Below are 17,132 nucleotides of genomic sequence, written 5' to 3'. Positions count from 1 at the left end.
TATTGGGTACTCTGCCACTGTTTCAGTATGGGACTCACAGTGAGGGAAATTTAAAAAAGAAACAAAAAACACTGTATTAAAGCCAAATGTTAATAGCGGCCAAATCTAGGAATGCTTTGATTCTTTATAGCCATTAGCGGTAAGTTATACATTACACATTGAATTTGGCGATGTATCCTGGGAATGGTAAACTCTAAGAAAGATCTTGGGAACTGTGCCTGCCCAACAACTAGTGTTGTCAGTCTGATGTGGGAGAAGAGACGGGGATGGTGAACTCACATTCCTAAAGGAGCCAGGAAGTTAAGGAAATGAGTAACGTAGGGGGCAAACTGGAAAGTGTGCATATGTGTAGATGAAAGACATTTACAATTATAAATAAATAAATAAATACCTGTAGGCCAAACGTACCACGTTGCAACTGCTCATTCATAATTTTTGAAATTTAGAAAGAAAGCACTGGCTATCCAGAGAGGAGACTTGCATCTTCATTCTTTCCACAGACATTTACAGAGAGGAGTGTGGCGCAGTGGGTTAAGAGTAAGGACTCTGGGTTCCGTTCAGGCTTTCCTGTTTAATAGCGTTGACCTTTCAGGGGTCACAGGAGAAGGGTCTGAGCATGGGCTGGGGAACCAGATGCCAAAAGTTTGGCTTGCTGGCTGTGTAACCATGGGAAAAATTTTAAACTCTCCATCCCTCTGTTTCCTCACCTGAGTTTTTGTGAGGATTAACTTAGTTCATTAAGGGGAAGTATGTAATGGTCACTAAGTTTCCACAGGTGTCAGCTAACTGACACAGATGGACACAGATGATAGGCACTGGTAAGTGCCAGGTGGGTAGAAAGTGCCAAGGAGCCCTGACAATACATTTCATAGTGCTGAGAGAAGGTACTTGGAAGAGATAATGTTTCTAGAGACAAGGAATGTGCAAACAGCAAGAGCTAAGAGGTAGTCTGTGTGATGCCAGGCAAGTCACTTTCCTTCTCTGTTGCCTTGATTTCTGGATGTGTCAAAGAGGGCAAGTTGAATTAGTAATAGCTGATTTCCCTGGTAATTGGAAAGCCTGGGGGTATTTCATGGCTGAAGTGGGGTTCCTGAGGCTGCTAGAGGGATGACAGAGAGATCAGGGAAGAGATATGTAAAGTACGAGGTCCCAGGACTACAGAGGAGGGGAGAAATGAGGTAGGAAATGAACTTGGACATCTAGTGCCTGGAGGACAGGGGCTGAGGCAGGGCTATGGTGGGGCGGGGGAGCTTGTCGGAGGGATACAGTCTTTGGAACTGCTTTTATCTGTGAACTTTTCTCTTCTTCACCAGTATCTACATGCTGATATTTTGACTCTGTCCTGTCATTGGAATCAGTGACAATTTGACTCGATCTGCCCTTCCCAGTCTACCTAGTTAGGTAGACTAAAAGTAACTTTCAGACAACAGGACATCACGAGGACCTGGTTTATCCAAAGCACACTGTCCAGTGTAAAACCATGGGGTTGGGATTCAGGCAGACTTTGCTTGGGCACTAACCAACTGTTGGTCATAGGCTCTAAGAAGTCAGCAGGGAGAAGGAAAGAAAATACAGAGCCTCCAAGGATTGGAGCTGGAAGCCAGGTTCTGTCCCTTCCTGTCCCCGACACTTTGTGTGTGTCATTTAGCCTCTGTGCACCTCTCTTACGTCATCCGTAAAAGAAGGGCAATGCCTCCCACCTCAGCTTTATTGTGAAAATTAAATGAAATGCCAACTTCTGAGAACCACATCTGAGATAGAGGGCTCAGTTTAGAGGAGCCCCAGTAGAAGCTCACGATTGGGGGGAAGCAGTTACAGGAAGGATGGGGGGAATGATATTAGGGGTGAGGAAGGAAAGAGGCACAAAGCAAAGACACATCTGTCTGCCGTGCCCTCCCCATATTAGATATGAACTAAAGCAAATGAAAGCAGGCAAACTGTTTTAGCACTTATGTGTTCTATAAACAAGTACTGAATCTTAGAGAAAGGATTTGAAAACCCCTGTTCTGCATGAGACTTCTTTCAGTGGTGGTGTTATCCTGGGGGCCATCTGTTCTAATTAAAATTTCACGGGGATGAGGAATTTAGTGCCCTCACCTCAGAGCCTCTGGTACACTTGGTGTTTTGTTTGAGGTTGATGCATTTGGAAAGATTAGAGGAGGATGAATTCTTTGCCAGTTTCTAACTAGGTAGATGTGAAGGGTTTCTGCTAGGATATTTTTGCTCTCTGGCACTGGGGGTCAGAGATTAAATAATTTGCCACCAGACAGATGTTCTGAAGAGCTAATTAAAACACTGACAAGTCCCCAAAACCTCAGATAGTTAGATTTATATGCCATCATCTACAGGAAGTTCACAATCACGGCAGCCTAAAATCACTATTAAATGATACTTCCAGAAAGTTCACTTCTGAAATAAAAAGAAGTGCCGTTAAAGACATTCTTAATTATACGAGTGTGTCTCAGATCTGGATGCACATTTTAAAGAAATGGAGCATCTTTTTAAAAAATATCCATGCTGGGCCCCATCCCAGACCAATTATCTCGATGTCCAGGAGGAGGGCCCCAGCAATAGATTTTTTTTTTACTCTTCAAATGATTTGAATATGCAGCCAGGATTGAGAACTAGTGATTTAGAAATAAAACTATTTTAATATCTGTCATAATCCTGGAGATACTGCAATGTAATGTATGGGAACAGGATAGGAAGTGGAGTTAGGCCAATCTTGGCTGGCAAAAGATAGATTGACCAAGGTCATGTACTGCTCTGGGTAAGTTACCTAACCTTGTTAAAGCTTGAAGTTTTTTACCTTTAAAATCTGGCTGTTAACTTTTTAATAGATTTTTATGAGGATTGGATGTGAGCATTATTTCATAACTAAAGCACCTACTATATGCCCAGCATAGAGTCGATGCTCAATAACTGTAATAGTTACTACCATTGGTTTTTACTAAAATGCTTTGTTAGGAATCTTAAACCTTTTTCTCAGGCGTGTTTACTGACGTGAATGAAAATGTTCTGAGCAGAGGCACAAAGACGGGCACACATAAACCTAACAGTCTGCACAATAGACCATCTTGTCACACTGCAATTTGTAAATAAATCAGTCAGATTCAGTCTAAGTGTACATATCTTGAGGGTCATGGACTATATAAATTTCCTCCTGGAGATGTTACTACTCTCTAGAATAAATGCAAATAAAATCCCCAGGTCATATTTTGCGATTAAGCCAGCAGCTTTGTTTCTTCACAACACCTAGAAAATGTGGACTTGGCTGTGTCCGCTTGAATGCCAAGGAGCTCAATCAATTATATTGCAATGTAATTGCCCAAAGGGTCTGAGCTTGTAGTTCTACCAGGCAGGCTTTAGCGATCCATGCTAGCCCTGGACAGAAGGAGAGAGGAAGTTTGCTCTGTCTTGCCATTCCTTCTCCATGTTTAGGACCTTGGCTGTGACTTCAATGGTGTATAGAGAGACAGTAGGACCAACAATACTGGTCAGCTTTACTGGAGGCCCTGACTGAATGCTCTTACTTTTTTATGCTGGAAAATTGTGCTCAGACCATACTGTTCCTTATTTATTTGGGGAACTATTTTGGAGGAGCTAAGATGAGGGTCTGGCTCCAAGCCTGTGCTCTCAGCATTTTATACCTTGCTTTTTGTAGTAAGCATATGGTAACTATTGTGGTAGGTATTCCTGTTGACTCTTCTCCCTGGACTCACACCTGGCCCCATATTTAACTAGCATGTGTCTTGAGGTCAGCCAAGTACCTGGTCTCCTCAGGTGCAAAATGAAGAAATAGAATACACACAGTCCTGTGTTCTCCTGATGATTAGATGAGAATATTGTGATAACATTTATTGAATGTGTATGCTATGCCCTTGTCTGAGTACTTGTCTGACTAGTTCACATGTTGTAAATTAACTTACAATCACCTGTAAAGTAGATATCTTAGTTCTCTGTTGACAGATGAGGACGCTGAGGCATGGAGTGGTTAAAGTAATTTTTCCAAGGTCAAGTTTGACATCATGCCTGTGCTCAAAACACTACATACCAGGCCTTTTTGTAGAATGCATGTGGTAAATAATAGTGTTTGCCCCTCTTCTAAGTTCCCTCTTTCAATTTCTAATCTGAATTAGGTATGCCGTGGCAACAGCGCCATGGTTCATCCGATAGGTACTTATTAAATACTTACTGATAGATTAATAGATCAAGCCAGGTGCTGAGCGTCTGCACAGTCCTGTGTAGTAATGGATGCGCATCATATTGTGTATATTGACACTTCATCTGCAGAAAACCCTCAGTGCCTCTACCTGGCCCTCTTAGCATTCAAGTCTCCACTGTGATCTAGCGCCAGATGCCCTTTCCAACCTTATTGTGTACCTCTGCTGTTTACACAAACCTTGCTAGTGTTTACACTCAATTAAGGATGAGACTTATTTTATCGTCTTTTTCTTTGTGTGTCTACTACTTAGTGGGAATCTGAACAATAGCAGTTGAATGGGCGAAAGAATGTCGCTCAGCCATCATGAGCGGCCATGTAGTCCATGTTGTTCATCTATACGCCACCTGCAAGCAGGCACTAACACTCCGTGGCTCTGATGGTTTCCTTTGTCGACAGCCCCATCCCCCATGGACCCATGTCTTAGTCCTGACACCAACTAGCCTCCACTAGGTGTGTTAAACTTCACAAACAACTTCAGCAGCATCATCTTATCTTTTACTAAAATGATCCTGCTGGGCTGCCAGTAATTGGGCTTAGGTTTTTGTTGTCTTTCTGACAATACTGATGAATTTTCGTAAATTTATCCACACTTGCATTTCACTCACCTCATTAGATTTTGTCAATTTGCACATTAATGAAAGAAAACTGTACTTAAATGGCATGTTAATATATGAGTGGAAGTTTAAAGAATTCAACAGATTAGTTTAACTTAACATTGTATGTGAAGGGGGGCCCTTTTTAATGCTTAAAACTTGTTTTTCCTTCCACACAACCATGTTTTTCTTCTAATGTATGAAAGAGAAAAGAACTAAGATTGATTTAGCATCTACTGGGCCTAACACTGTGGTAAGAACTTTTACTTGTTATTGCACTTGATCTTCAAAACAATCTTGGAAAGGAGTATAGCATGGTAAGAGCCATGCTTTGATGTCAGAAAGACTTAGGCGTGAGTTCTGGCCCCAAGCCACCCACTGTGTGATCTTGGGGAAGTTTCTTAATGATGCTGGCAAGAGAGTGCTTCAGGACCAGCCCAGAGGGTCTTTGGCTGTGCATAGGATGGATATCAAATGTGAGCCAATAGGAGGTGTGAGCAGAGTTTGTTAAAGATACAGAGAGAGCAGATACAGATGGAGTGTCTGGGACACTCGGAAAGGAAAGGAGCATGAGTCTTGAGGTCAGTGCTCTGGCGTATGTGCCCTCTCAGGCATCCAGGAACCAGTTAGAACAAAGATGAGGGCCCAGGTGTCATTCCTTGGAGCCAGGGGTCCTTGGTGTCAAGATGTCTGGAATATGCATGTGATAGCTTTGACTGGTCATCCTCACCTGGTCCTGTCCTTAGATGTGATCTATTCTAGAGAAATCATTAACTCCTTGTCCCTTACAAGGAGGACATACACTGTATTCATCTTGAGGCATGTGTAAAGTGAGGTGGGGGTGCAGGTGTTATCAAGAATAGAAGCAGGAAAAGAAGCACAAAGCAGATTTTTATGAAGCCCTTTAGTTTCCCAGTCTCATTAATCTACCTAAACTTAAGATTTCTTATCTGTAAACATATATAATGACATCTTATGTTTGGTATTTGAGGTGAAATTTTGTTGGCTCCTTCCCTACACGCAAGCAATAGCCAAATGGGAACCCAAGTGTTGGTTTATTAATGGCTGGGCAACCACTCAAATGTAGGGCTTCTTCAGTGTGATATGCTGGCCCGTGAGGCCAAGGCCTGGAAGGCTGAGTGAGGCTACCCATTCACATTTTCCTAGAATTAGAGGCAGTAGAGGACCTGGAACAGGCTTCTAATTGGTCACATAAACAAGTGACTGGGCTTAAGAACAGACGTTGAGCTGGGTCTCTGCCAAAGAGCCAGGCCCCGTCCAGGTCAGATTACTGCCTGAGAGAAGATAGTCCAAGTGTGACCCCTGAGCATGACACCAGGCAGGGGAAGAGTGACAGAAGGCATGCCAAGCATGGGCAATGACTTAAAGGCACAGTAACCCACCCAGTATGAAGCAGCAGAAGGTGGCTGATCTCTGTGGACTGGCTTCCATGGAATGAGGCACATATTTGATCTAAAGGTAGCAAGACCATCCCCAGGCCCACCCTAACAATAACAACAAAATCAGTAAGAAAAAAACAAACTCATACCATATGGGGCTTTAAATGGGATTAAGTAAGATTATGTGTCTAAAGTACCCAGCATGTACACATTGTGCAAGCACCAATGACTACTATCCCTTGTAATAAGAAGCAATTTTTCATTAAGTAAGTATTGTCATCAAGGCCATTGCATAGATGAGGGATGGAAGGCTCAGAGACATGAATTCTGGTCTGGTATAAAAACCACCACCAACAAGGACATGACAAACAAGCAAAAAAAGCAACTAGAATTTTACCTTGTTTTAAATTTAGAAAAAACATTTTCTCTAAGGCTCTATTAATGAGAGAAAATAATCAGTCTATTTCCTGGAACTCCAAAAATTACCTTAAGCTTTTGTAGCAGGTGAACTCAGGACTGGACTTGAAGGATGAGGAACATGCTAGTGACAATTTACATCTAATGCCATTAGCCATAGATAACATTTGGAAGCATCACTACCTCTTACATTTTCCATGTAGTATGACTTCATGCAGTGATCTCAAAATATATCAACAACTGTGACATACATACAAAATTCAGAGATAAAGTAGTTATACTTTAGACTGGACAAGGTCTTGTAGTAAAACAATTTGATAAAGTCCTTATCTCTTTACATTGACTATGAGGAAGCACTCAGAGAAGTTCTACAAATTTGACTTTACTGGAGATTGGGGTTTTTTGTTTAGTATGCCAGTAGTAAACATTCTGTATTGCTCAGTTTTTTGATTAGCAGAGGTAAAGAAGCAAGTTAATCTAGAGTAGCTGAATAAACAATGTATTTTATTTTATTTTTTTAAAAGATCATTTATTTATTTATTTGAGAGAGAGAGAGCACAAGCAGGAGGGACAGAGGGAGAGAGAATCTCAAGCAGACTCCATGCTGAGCACAGAGCCTGACGCGGGCTTGATCTCCCCATCCTGGGATCATGACCTGAGCTGAAACCAAGAGTTGGATGCTTAACTGACTATGCCATTCACGCGCCTCAATAAACAATGTATTTTAGATTTAAATGTTTGCTCCATATTTTCTCCAAATTGAAGCTTATTTTATTCTTGAACACATATTCAAATTTCTATTCATATTTTCCTTTGAAGAGTTATATCCATCTGGATTGTCTAGGTAATATCCAGTGATGACTCTAAATCTCAGGGGCTTGAAACAAGGTCATAATTTTCGCTCATGCTACATACATCATCATGGGATACTTGGCTCCTCTTGATCCTCATTCACAGACCCGGGCCAAGAGAATTTCCATCTCTGTGCTTCCATGATTGCAGAAGCAGGGAGGAAAGAACATGGCAAAGTAAGCATTACCCTTTATTACTTCTATTCAAAAGTGAGACATGTCATTTTTCCTCACATTTCATTGTCTGATGAAAGTCACATGTCCATGACTGACTTCAAAGAGGTCAAAGCAGTGCACTCCTACCATTTGATCAACAGGCGGCGAGCCAGAAAATACTTGTGAAATCACTGCTGACCACTAGAAGGGGTGTATTATTATTCCTATTTCCTATCAAGGTCACAAAAGTAGTGTGTGGCAGAGGGCAATTATGAACCAAAGTCAGCATGAAGACTTATGTGACTTACATAATATTTTGCTATAGTGTAAGAGTATGTAAAAATAAGAAAATCGCCCTCTAACTTACATTCAACCTACTAAAAGTAAGTGAGACCACCAAACGCTATTTCGCATGAGGGACAAAACAAGTATGTTTGCTTTTGTGAAGGACTAAAAAGTAAGGTCTTGGAAGGAATGAGAGTGAGGGGAATAGAAAGAGGATACATGGAGAGGGTATAGAAGAGGTATTTAAGTGAACTGCCAAAAAATATCGCCCTTTGCCACATATAGGTCTCTGCTCTAGCATTATTTTAGAATATTGATAAGAAAAGTTGTTTGTTTTTTTCCCCACTGTAGGAGAATATCAATATTGATGAAGCCTCCAGATGCCTGGTGAAACATATACTTGCAAATGAGTGCGACCTAATGGAGTCCATTGAGCCGGACATCGTGAAGCCCCATCTCACGTCGCCCAAGATTGTCAGCTGCTCCAGCTGTGCCAAATCCTAGGAGGCTTCTTTGCTGGCATCTGACAGAAATAATCCCATTATCTCATGTCTCAATTCTTACCAATTTGAGTAAATGTCGGGATAGGGATACACATGCGGCAAGCATAGCCGGTACCTTTCCTAGAAGAGAGAAAAATAGCAAAATTTCTTTTTTATGTTTTTCCCAGCATCAGCACAGTGTTTACAGGCTTGTTAAATATTTAGTCTGTTACAGAATTCTGTCTTGGAGCCAACCACGATTCTGCAGGGCCAGCATCGGCCCTGTTACTTGCTTCTTGGAATCAGCCAAGGCCTTGGGTCTTAAAGAGAAAGGGGAGAGGAGCGGACTAGTTGTCAAGTTAAGCGCTGGCTTTCACTTTGCCCCTAGTGCCTTTGTCCAGATTTCAGTACATCCTCTGCTGGGCTGACAGGCCTATTAAGTAGAAACAGTTTTTTTCTCCAGAGTTGACCTCCATTTTCAACAGACCGAAGAGTCGTCTCCAATTTAGCCCGTCAGAGTCATGTACGCTGGTTTCCTCTGCTTTTGTGGCTTTTATTGTCAGTCGCCATGCCCTAAATGTTGGTTTAACTGAAAACTGTATGAAAAGACCTGCCTCCATATGTGCCTTTCTTTTAGCTTTCTCTGACTCAAGCTGTGGGGCTCTTCTGTTCATGTAATATATATTATATATATTTTCACAAGTGGAAAATAAAACATTAAAAGATGCTGTTTCCCTATTTCTGAAAAGGCTGTAAGTGTCTTAGTGTTGTGATTTTTTTCTTTGTGTATCCATGGTTCTCAAGACCCATTTCTAAAATGTTGTTTCAGAAAGGGGATGAGAAACACACACTTAAAGGAACTTCTGAGCACTATTATACTGAGATGAGTCTTTGTATTGTTCATATCAGCATTTAGGCCAAGCAGTATATCTATATTTTCTTGGTTAAGCAGAGGAATATATTCTCTTATCTTCTGATCAAGAAAGGTTCCACACCCATCGACATGGAAAGAAATAACTAAAATATGCATGGTAACATTTTGGTTTATACAATGGCTATGGTGCTGATATGCTGTGGGTAGCTACTACTTTGTAATGGCATTGAATGGCAGCATTGAGGGGCATCTGGGTGGCTCAGTGGGATAAGTGTCTGACTCTTGATTTCAGCTCAGGTCATGATCTTAGGGTCATGAGATAGAGCCCTGCATTGGGCTCCTCGCTGAGTGTGGAGTCTGCTTGGGATTCTCTCTTTCCCTCTGCCCCTCCTCACTCATGTGCTCTCTCTCTCTTTTTTCCCTTGTCTTTCTCAAAAAAAAAAAAAAAAAAAAAAGAATGGCAGCACTGATATTCATAATATATTACAGGAGCTTATCTTTTGTAATATGTTTTTAAATGTCCTGTCCATATATTATCTTGGCATTCACTGTTTCTAAAAGCACCAACCACTCGGCTTCTTGTTATAAGTGTTTGTGATCCAGTGCCTGAGGCATTCTCTGGCCTCTGGAGTACTTGACACATGAGGCAGGCAGGTGAGAAATTCCAGGAGTTAATGTCTCCAGGAGCAGCTCTCAACCAATGATAGCAGGATTGGGGGATGAGTACCCTAGGTTCCTTGTCCCTCCGGAACAACATTCTGAGGCATGGTTTATGAAGTCTCACAGAAGTCCTCAGTGGGTTTAAGCCCCTGGTCTCACAGGGGAAATCTTCCAGCTGACTCATCCTGTACAGCCTTCCTTTTCTTTTTTCCTCACTTCCTCTACTGGTCCTTCCTAGGTTCACTTCCCAAACTACTTTCACTCAAGTCCTTGTTTCAAGGTCTTATGGGAGAACCCAAACCCAGCCTAAGTTAGCTGGGACAAAGATGGCCTAAGAAGCAGATTCTCAACACCAGCTTCTCGAACCAAATCATTCAGCACCCAAGTGGTAGCAAGGACCCCATTGCTGGTAAACAATGAGGTGGAGCTAATCCCCAGCAAACTGCAGCGCCATAATTACTAAGACATCATCAGGTGGATTAGGATAGAATATAGATGGAAAGAAAGTCTGTTGCTCTTGTGTTCGAAAGACATGAGATTGTAGAGTCAGTTAACTTCCAGAAACTCTGCAGGAGGAAACCTTATAGGCTTGAGTCAGCCAATACTCATCTCAGGATTTGGTGTAAAAGCGTGAAGATCTCCAAACAACAATCAAAATGATCTTCATTTCCTTCAGCTACAGAATAGACAGGATGGATGCTGAAAATCAGGCCTAAGAGTTGATTCTAGGAGAGGCAGACTTTTAAAGGAGACTGACTTCACAAAGCTAGCAAGTCTCCTCCACTAAAATCAGAATTCTTGTAGGAAAGGAGTCAGACACTGAAATATAGAAGGGGATATTTGGACAGATGCTTTTAAGAGTCTTGACCCCAAAGATTCTTCTGAAACTGTGGTCCAGGAAGAAAAGGCCCTTACCCTTTCCTAGAGGAGAACAGTTTTTTGCCACATCAATGTTCCACCTGAGTAGGATGTTTTATAAGGTGATGCTTTTCCTTCTCAAATTCTGCTCCCATCTGCCCTCATTGCTTCTAGACAAACAGCTAAGATCAAGTCTCAGTATAAACTGAGTAGAAAAGTAGCAAAGTTCTATGTTGCAGGATGAAATGGATTATTAATCAAATGAACTACAGAGCCTGGCTAATAAGTACTGGTAGGAATCTGGAGAATGTTCCTGATTTGGTCTTGAGATGCAATCAAGGAGGACAGAATGTAGCACCAGATGATAGATAATCTATTTCTTTGAGAGCACTCTCTAATGAGTTAATTTTTAATATTCTGGCAAGTGAACTTGGAGCTGATCCCAACACGCTACTAGAATAGTTCTTTGAAGCTGAAAAACAATGTTGGCCTGAAATAAATGATGTGGAGATGCCAGAACTACCTTGGCAAATTATCCGGGGAGAGTTCCAAGGTCTCAGAGAGGACGGCATATTATAATGTATTTATTTTGTGATGTCAGAGAAACTACCAGCTGATTATGTTCTCAGGAAAGCCCAAACACACTCCCTTCACTAAAACAGTAAGAAGCATCCCCACAAGAGGGATACCAGCATCAATGAGAAGCTCTGTGGTGACTCTGTACAGATTTGATGTTGTAAGTATGTTGCTGAGTTTCACTGGGAATGACACGGACATGGTTAAGATTCACTATGTGAGGCTCGATCTCACATCCCTGAGATCATGATCTGAGCCTAAATCCAGTTGGTGGCTTAACTGATGGAGCACACTGGCACCCCAAGAGATTTTCATTTTTGATTGAGCTTCAACCACTAATAGTTCTTAAAACATCAAATCATCCAGGCAATACTTTTCATTACTGTTTAATCTCTTTTTTTCTTTCTAAACATCCACTGAAATGTGATGTCTAATATGCATGATGAGATTAGAACTGCCTTCTAGCCCTAATCCACCACAGAAAATTGTGATTTACACAGTCTTCAAAATGAGTATCCATTGATTTATTGATTCCCTTACTCCCCCAACAATTATTTATTGAACGATGACTTTATTCCCAGTACTCGGCTAGACACTTTTCTGGAGATACAAATGACTAAGTTGTGGTCTCAGATCTTTTTATTTTTATTTTTTTTTGCAAGAAGATCCTATAATCTTTAAAATATGGAATGCTTCATGATTTTGCATGTCATTCGTGCACAGTGCCATGCTAATCTTCTCCGTATTGTTCCAATTTTAGGATATGTGCTGCCAAGTTTAGCCCCGTGTCTCAGATCTTAAGGTAGGAACTCAAATATGCAAACAATTTACCATGTATCAGGAGAGAAGTCAAATGTCCAAACCAAGATTATATCTTCTAAAAACATAAGTTGTTTTTAAATGCAGGGACTGCAGCTCCAATTGTGTTTAGGGAAATAGAATGTATGTGCCTCCCATTCTCTTCCTAAAACACCGGGATTGTAGCCACACAGACTGTTTCGTTCAGCTAGTGCTTCCTGCTGTTTACAATATTCTTTGCCTTTTTTTGGCCTGGAAATCCTACCCATTCTTCAAGGATTGGCATAATGGCACAGCCTTGTAGCCTTGTAGGTCTCTATAAGTAATTCAAATCTATTTCCACACTTGCTTAGCTCTTGATTATCATCACTCACATGCTACATTATAGTGATATATTAACTGTTATTTATAGAATACATACTATGGGACAGTCACTGATATGTACACTTTCCTTTATTATGTCATTTAATCCCCACGACAACCCTACATGGAATTATACATCTCCTCATTTTATATATGTAGAAATTGAAGAACATAGATACTGAGCAACTTGCCAAAACTCACACAGCTACAGACTGATAAGTCAAGGAGTCCAACCCTGGGAGCCTAATCACAATGTCCCTGCTCTTAACTGTGACGCTAAACTGTCTCCTCTTAGATTTCTGGACAGGGCTATGTTGTGAATGCAGAGCACAATAGTCAGCCCAGGAAATGCTAATAGAGCTTACCATATGCCAGACACTGCTAAGCGCCTCTCTTACCTACTGGGAGAGGTGGTGTCCTTTTGTGATAATACATGAAAAACACTTAGCATAGTGCCTAAACCATAGTAAGTAATTGATACATGTGGTTATTATGATACTATTCTGTCTGTTTAGTTATTTATTAAATCCAATTAGTGGGAATAAAGCTCTCAGATTAAAATGGCAGATATTTTTGGAGGTATCAAAATTAGGACAATAATAAATCTATAGAGATAGAAAGAAGATTCATGGTTGCCCAGGCCTAAGGAGATTAGGCGTGACTGCTAAAGGGTATAGGTTTTCTTTTGGTGTGATGGTAATGATCTAAAATTGATAGTGGTGATGCTCACACAACATTGTGAATTTATTAAAATCCATTGAATGGTATACTTTAAATGGGTGAAATGTATCATATGCAAATAAGTAACAAAGTCGTGATAAGAAAAAAACTAGGACCATAGGAGAAAGCGGTATGTGGTTATCGTTTCCCCCAGTGCATGATCTTGACACTCCATGGAGAATTGTCCTGCTGTTCGTCCCCCGGGAGGAATCTCACGAGGTGCCCTTTACCACTGCTGGCATCTGCCCGGGTAGTCATCACATCTGAATTCATGACTTGGTCTCAGATATTGGAACTAGGGTTATACCTGGATTTGGATTTGGCTACATCTGAGCTGTTGGGGTCTGAAAATATCCTTTGTTTTCTGGGCTCCCTGGGCACAGAAAATTCCCCAACATTAGAAAGGAGTGTAAGAAATCCCAGCAAAAAGGTCAGAGGTGTTGATGGACTAAGCTTAAGTAACTCTCAAAGATGAGGGCAAAATAGGTCTGGGAAGTAGATACACACCATCTCACTTGATGACTCTGAAAATTTCCATTTCAACAGACCAACTTATTTCGTTCAATTGTGTTGATTTTCAGAATATTAATCCCCAGGCCCAGGACTTAGTATATTTCTAAGTGCAATATACTCCTTGAAACTGTAATTAATAGTAGACATAAGACTCTGGAATTCAAATTTCCAACTGGCCCAGATTATGTTAAATGTTCTATTAAAACAAAATGTTCTTACAAAAGGGCTTAAAGAAAGCATATGAAAGTATTTTTCCCAAATATGAAATATTGAAGCATTGTATTGCTTGTAATACAATACACTGTTTTCTGTTTTTTCTTGGACTGCACTTTTAAGAAGTTACTTTATACCAGATGTATTACATCCTCCAATTTGTATTCCCTGAACTCTTTAATCAAACAGCTATCAAGTGACTGCTCTGAACAAGTTGCTGCATTTGATGTGTTTAAGTAGATCCCATGTCAAGGTCTCTACTAAAATGCATAGTGCTTATTATATGTTAGTTTCTTTCCTTCCTCTGTGATAGTTGTTGTCATGGAAACATGAAGACTAAAAGTCATGGGTCCATGCTCTTTAAGTTTTGCTATTTCCTTGGGGAGATGGGGATGGGTTAACAAGACAGGCAAAAGATATGGTTACAGATAAAAAAAAAAAAAGAAAAAAGAAAGGTCGTTTTTGTCCACTACCTGACATTCTTCATTTTTATTTTATTATTAGAATAAATGTTAATAGTTATTTATTGCTCAGGTCTTATATCTTTTCTAAACAAAATGCCATTTCATCATCGTGATCTCCCTAGGGGGGCGAAGGGTGATTTCATGATTTATGGATAAGAAAACAGGATGATAGAGAACAATGGTCATATATCATATGATTCTGGATGGGACTTTTAGTCAGTGTATCTGCCCTTTTGGCCACAGTGGGCTAATCAGAGTACCTCATTCTTCCTGGCTAAAGTAACAGATATAGGGGTATGCTCGTGATTCAGCTAAACCACTCAAAGTTCTCTCTTGTGCCTTCCCCTCCAAAGCTTTAAGAAAGGGTCCATAGGAAATGGTCATAATTTTCTCACACCATAGAACATGTGACAGTTAGGTGAGCACATGACAATATGGATAAAGAGTCAAGAATGAGAGAAAGGAGGGCAGGAAGAAATGAAAACCTGATCTGTCCCTTAGCCCAGCTGTGCCTGAATCCTGACTTAACCTTTAACTAGCATGATGCAATAAATTCCTCTTTGGTTTCTTTGTTCCTCTGTTCAGGGTAGGTTAAGTTGATATTCTGCCACTTGTAACTCAGATGCCCCCAACTAATATGGCCACATGGTCATTAAAAGTGGAGCTAGTGATGTTGAGCATCTTTTATGTATCTGTTGGTCATCTGTTTGTCTTCTTTAAAAAAATGTCAATTCAGGTCCTCTGCAATTTTTAAATTTGAATTATTTGTGTTTTTTGTGTGTTCAGGTGTATAAGTTCTTTATATATTTTGGATATTAACCCTTTATTGAATATATCATTTGCAAATATCTTTTCCCATTCAGTAGGCTGCCTTTTTGTTTTGTTGATGGCTTCCTTCACTGTGCAAAACTTTTTATTTTGATGTAATCCCAATAATTTAATTTTGCTTTTGTTTCCCTTAAGAAACAAATCTAGAAAAATGTTTCTATGGCTGATGACAAAGAAATTACTGCCTATGTGCCTTCTAGGATTTGTATAGTTTTAGGTCTCACATTTAGGTCTTTAATCTATTTTGAGTTTATTTTTGTGTATGGTGTAAGAAGATGGTCCAGTTTCATTTTTTTTGCATGTAGCTGTCCAGTTTTCCCAACATCATTTGTTGAAGAGACTTTTTTCCATTGTATGTTTTTGCTTCCTTTGTTCTAGAATAATTGACTGTATAATCATGAGTTTATTTCTGGACTCTCTATTCTATTTTTGATCTAAGCGTCTATTCTTGTGCCAGTACTGTATTGTTTCAATTACTAAAGCTTTGTAGTATGTCTTGGAATCTGGGATTGTGATACCTCCAGCTTTGTTTTTCTTTCTTAAGATTGGTTAGGCTATTCATCACTAATTATCAGGGAAATGTAAATTAAAACCACAACAAGATACCACTTTACACCTCTCAGAATGGCTAAAATCAAAAACACAAGAAAAAACAAGTGTTGACAAGGTTGTAGAGAACAAGGAATCCTCATGCACTATTGGTAGGAATGCAAACTGACATAGCCACTGTGGAAAACAGCGTGGAGTTTCCTCAAAAAAATTAAAAAAAGAATTACCAATTGATTCCAGTAATTCCACTACTGGGTATTTACCCAAAGAAAATGAAAACACTAATTTAAAAAGATATGTGCACCTCTATGTTTATTGCAGAATTACTTGCAATAGCCAAATTATGGAAGCAACCCAACTGTCTATTGGTAGATGAATGGGTAAAGAAGATGAGGTATATATATATATATATATATATATATATATATATATATATATATATATATATATAATGGAATATATTCAGCCACAAAAAAAGAGTGAAATCTTGACATTTGCAATGACAGGGATGGAATTAGAGAGTATAATGCCAAGCGAAAGAAGTCAGTCAGAGAAAGACAAATACCATATGATCTCATTCATATGTGGATTTAATAAAATAAATGAACAAAGAAAGGAAAAGAGAAGACAAACAAACAAACTAGACTCTTAAATCCAGGGAACAAAGTAGTGGTTGTCAGAGTGGAGGTGGGTGGGGGAATGGGTGCAAGAGAACATTAAGAGTGTACTTATCATGATGAGCACTGAGAAATGTACAGAATTGTTAAATCACACTGTATATCTGAAACTAATATAACACTATATGTTAATTATATTTGAATTAAAAAAGGGGAGTTAAGACTTGTACCCAGTGTTTCTGTGTACATGGTCCTCCTAGTCCATGTTCTTGACCATAATGTTTATTTACAATAACAACTCCCACTTAAATGGAAGACTCTGGTATTGGAAGCTTTACTCCAAGTATTCTTCTAGTAGGGAAATATGTAAAGACATAGTTGTTGGAAGAACAGGTGTTTTATGCTAATAATAACTAAGCAGTCAGTTTCCCCAAAATAAATAGATAAATAGTGACAAGTGGTTTACAGAATAAAAATAAAACACATAATTACTTTCGGGGACTAGGTGACATTGTGAAATTACAGTTGAGGAAGTTCTAACAGACACATCATACCACATGTTGCATTTAAATTAACATTTAAAAATTAATATAAAAATACTTTAACCAGATGGTGTTTGCCTATAAAAATCAGGAGGTAGTTGTTCTTAAAAGTCCGTAAAGTATGATCTGGGAATCTCTCTTTCAGAGA

General features: G+C 39.7%; 1 protein-coding gene and 1 non-coding gene across 2 annotated transcripts in view; one reads left to right on the top strand and one right to left on the bottom strand.

The window, feature by feature from the left end:
• Positions 1 to 9,154, top strand: part of RAB38 (RAB38, member RAS oncogene family) — a 51,780-nt gene extending 42,626 nt beyond the window's left edge. Inside the window, exon 3 of the mRNA XM_045815591.2 lies at positions 8,279 to 9,154. Within this exon, the coding sequence (XP_045671547.1) occupies positions 8,279 to 8,431 (153 nt within the window). The 3' untranslated portion in view covers positions 8,432 to 9,154. The remainder of the gene's footprint in view (positions 1 to 8,278) is intronic.
• Positions 9,155 to 12,055: 2,901 nt separating this feature from the next.
• Positions 12,056 to 12,161, bottom strand: LOC123803872 (U6 spliceosomal RNA). The gene has a single exon (XR_006782989.1). It is a non-coding gene; the product is annotated as a U6 spliceosomal RNA (small nuclear RNA).
• Between the last annotated feature and the right edge of the window lie 4,971 nt (positions 12,162 to 17,132).

This window comes from Ursus americanus, chromosome 16 (assembly GCF_024610735.1).
Source record: "Ursus americanus isolate L20-20 chromosome 16, mUrsAme1.1.p, whole genome shotgun sequence".
In the NCBI taxonomy this organism is placed as follows: Eukaryota; Metazoa; Chordata; class Mammalia; order Carnivora; family Ursidae; genus Ursus; species Ursus americanus.
The sequence above is the reverse complement of the archived record's forward strand: the minus strand, read 5'-3'. Positions and strand labels throughout refer to the sequence as shown.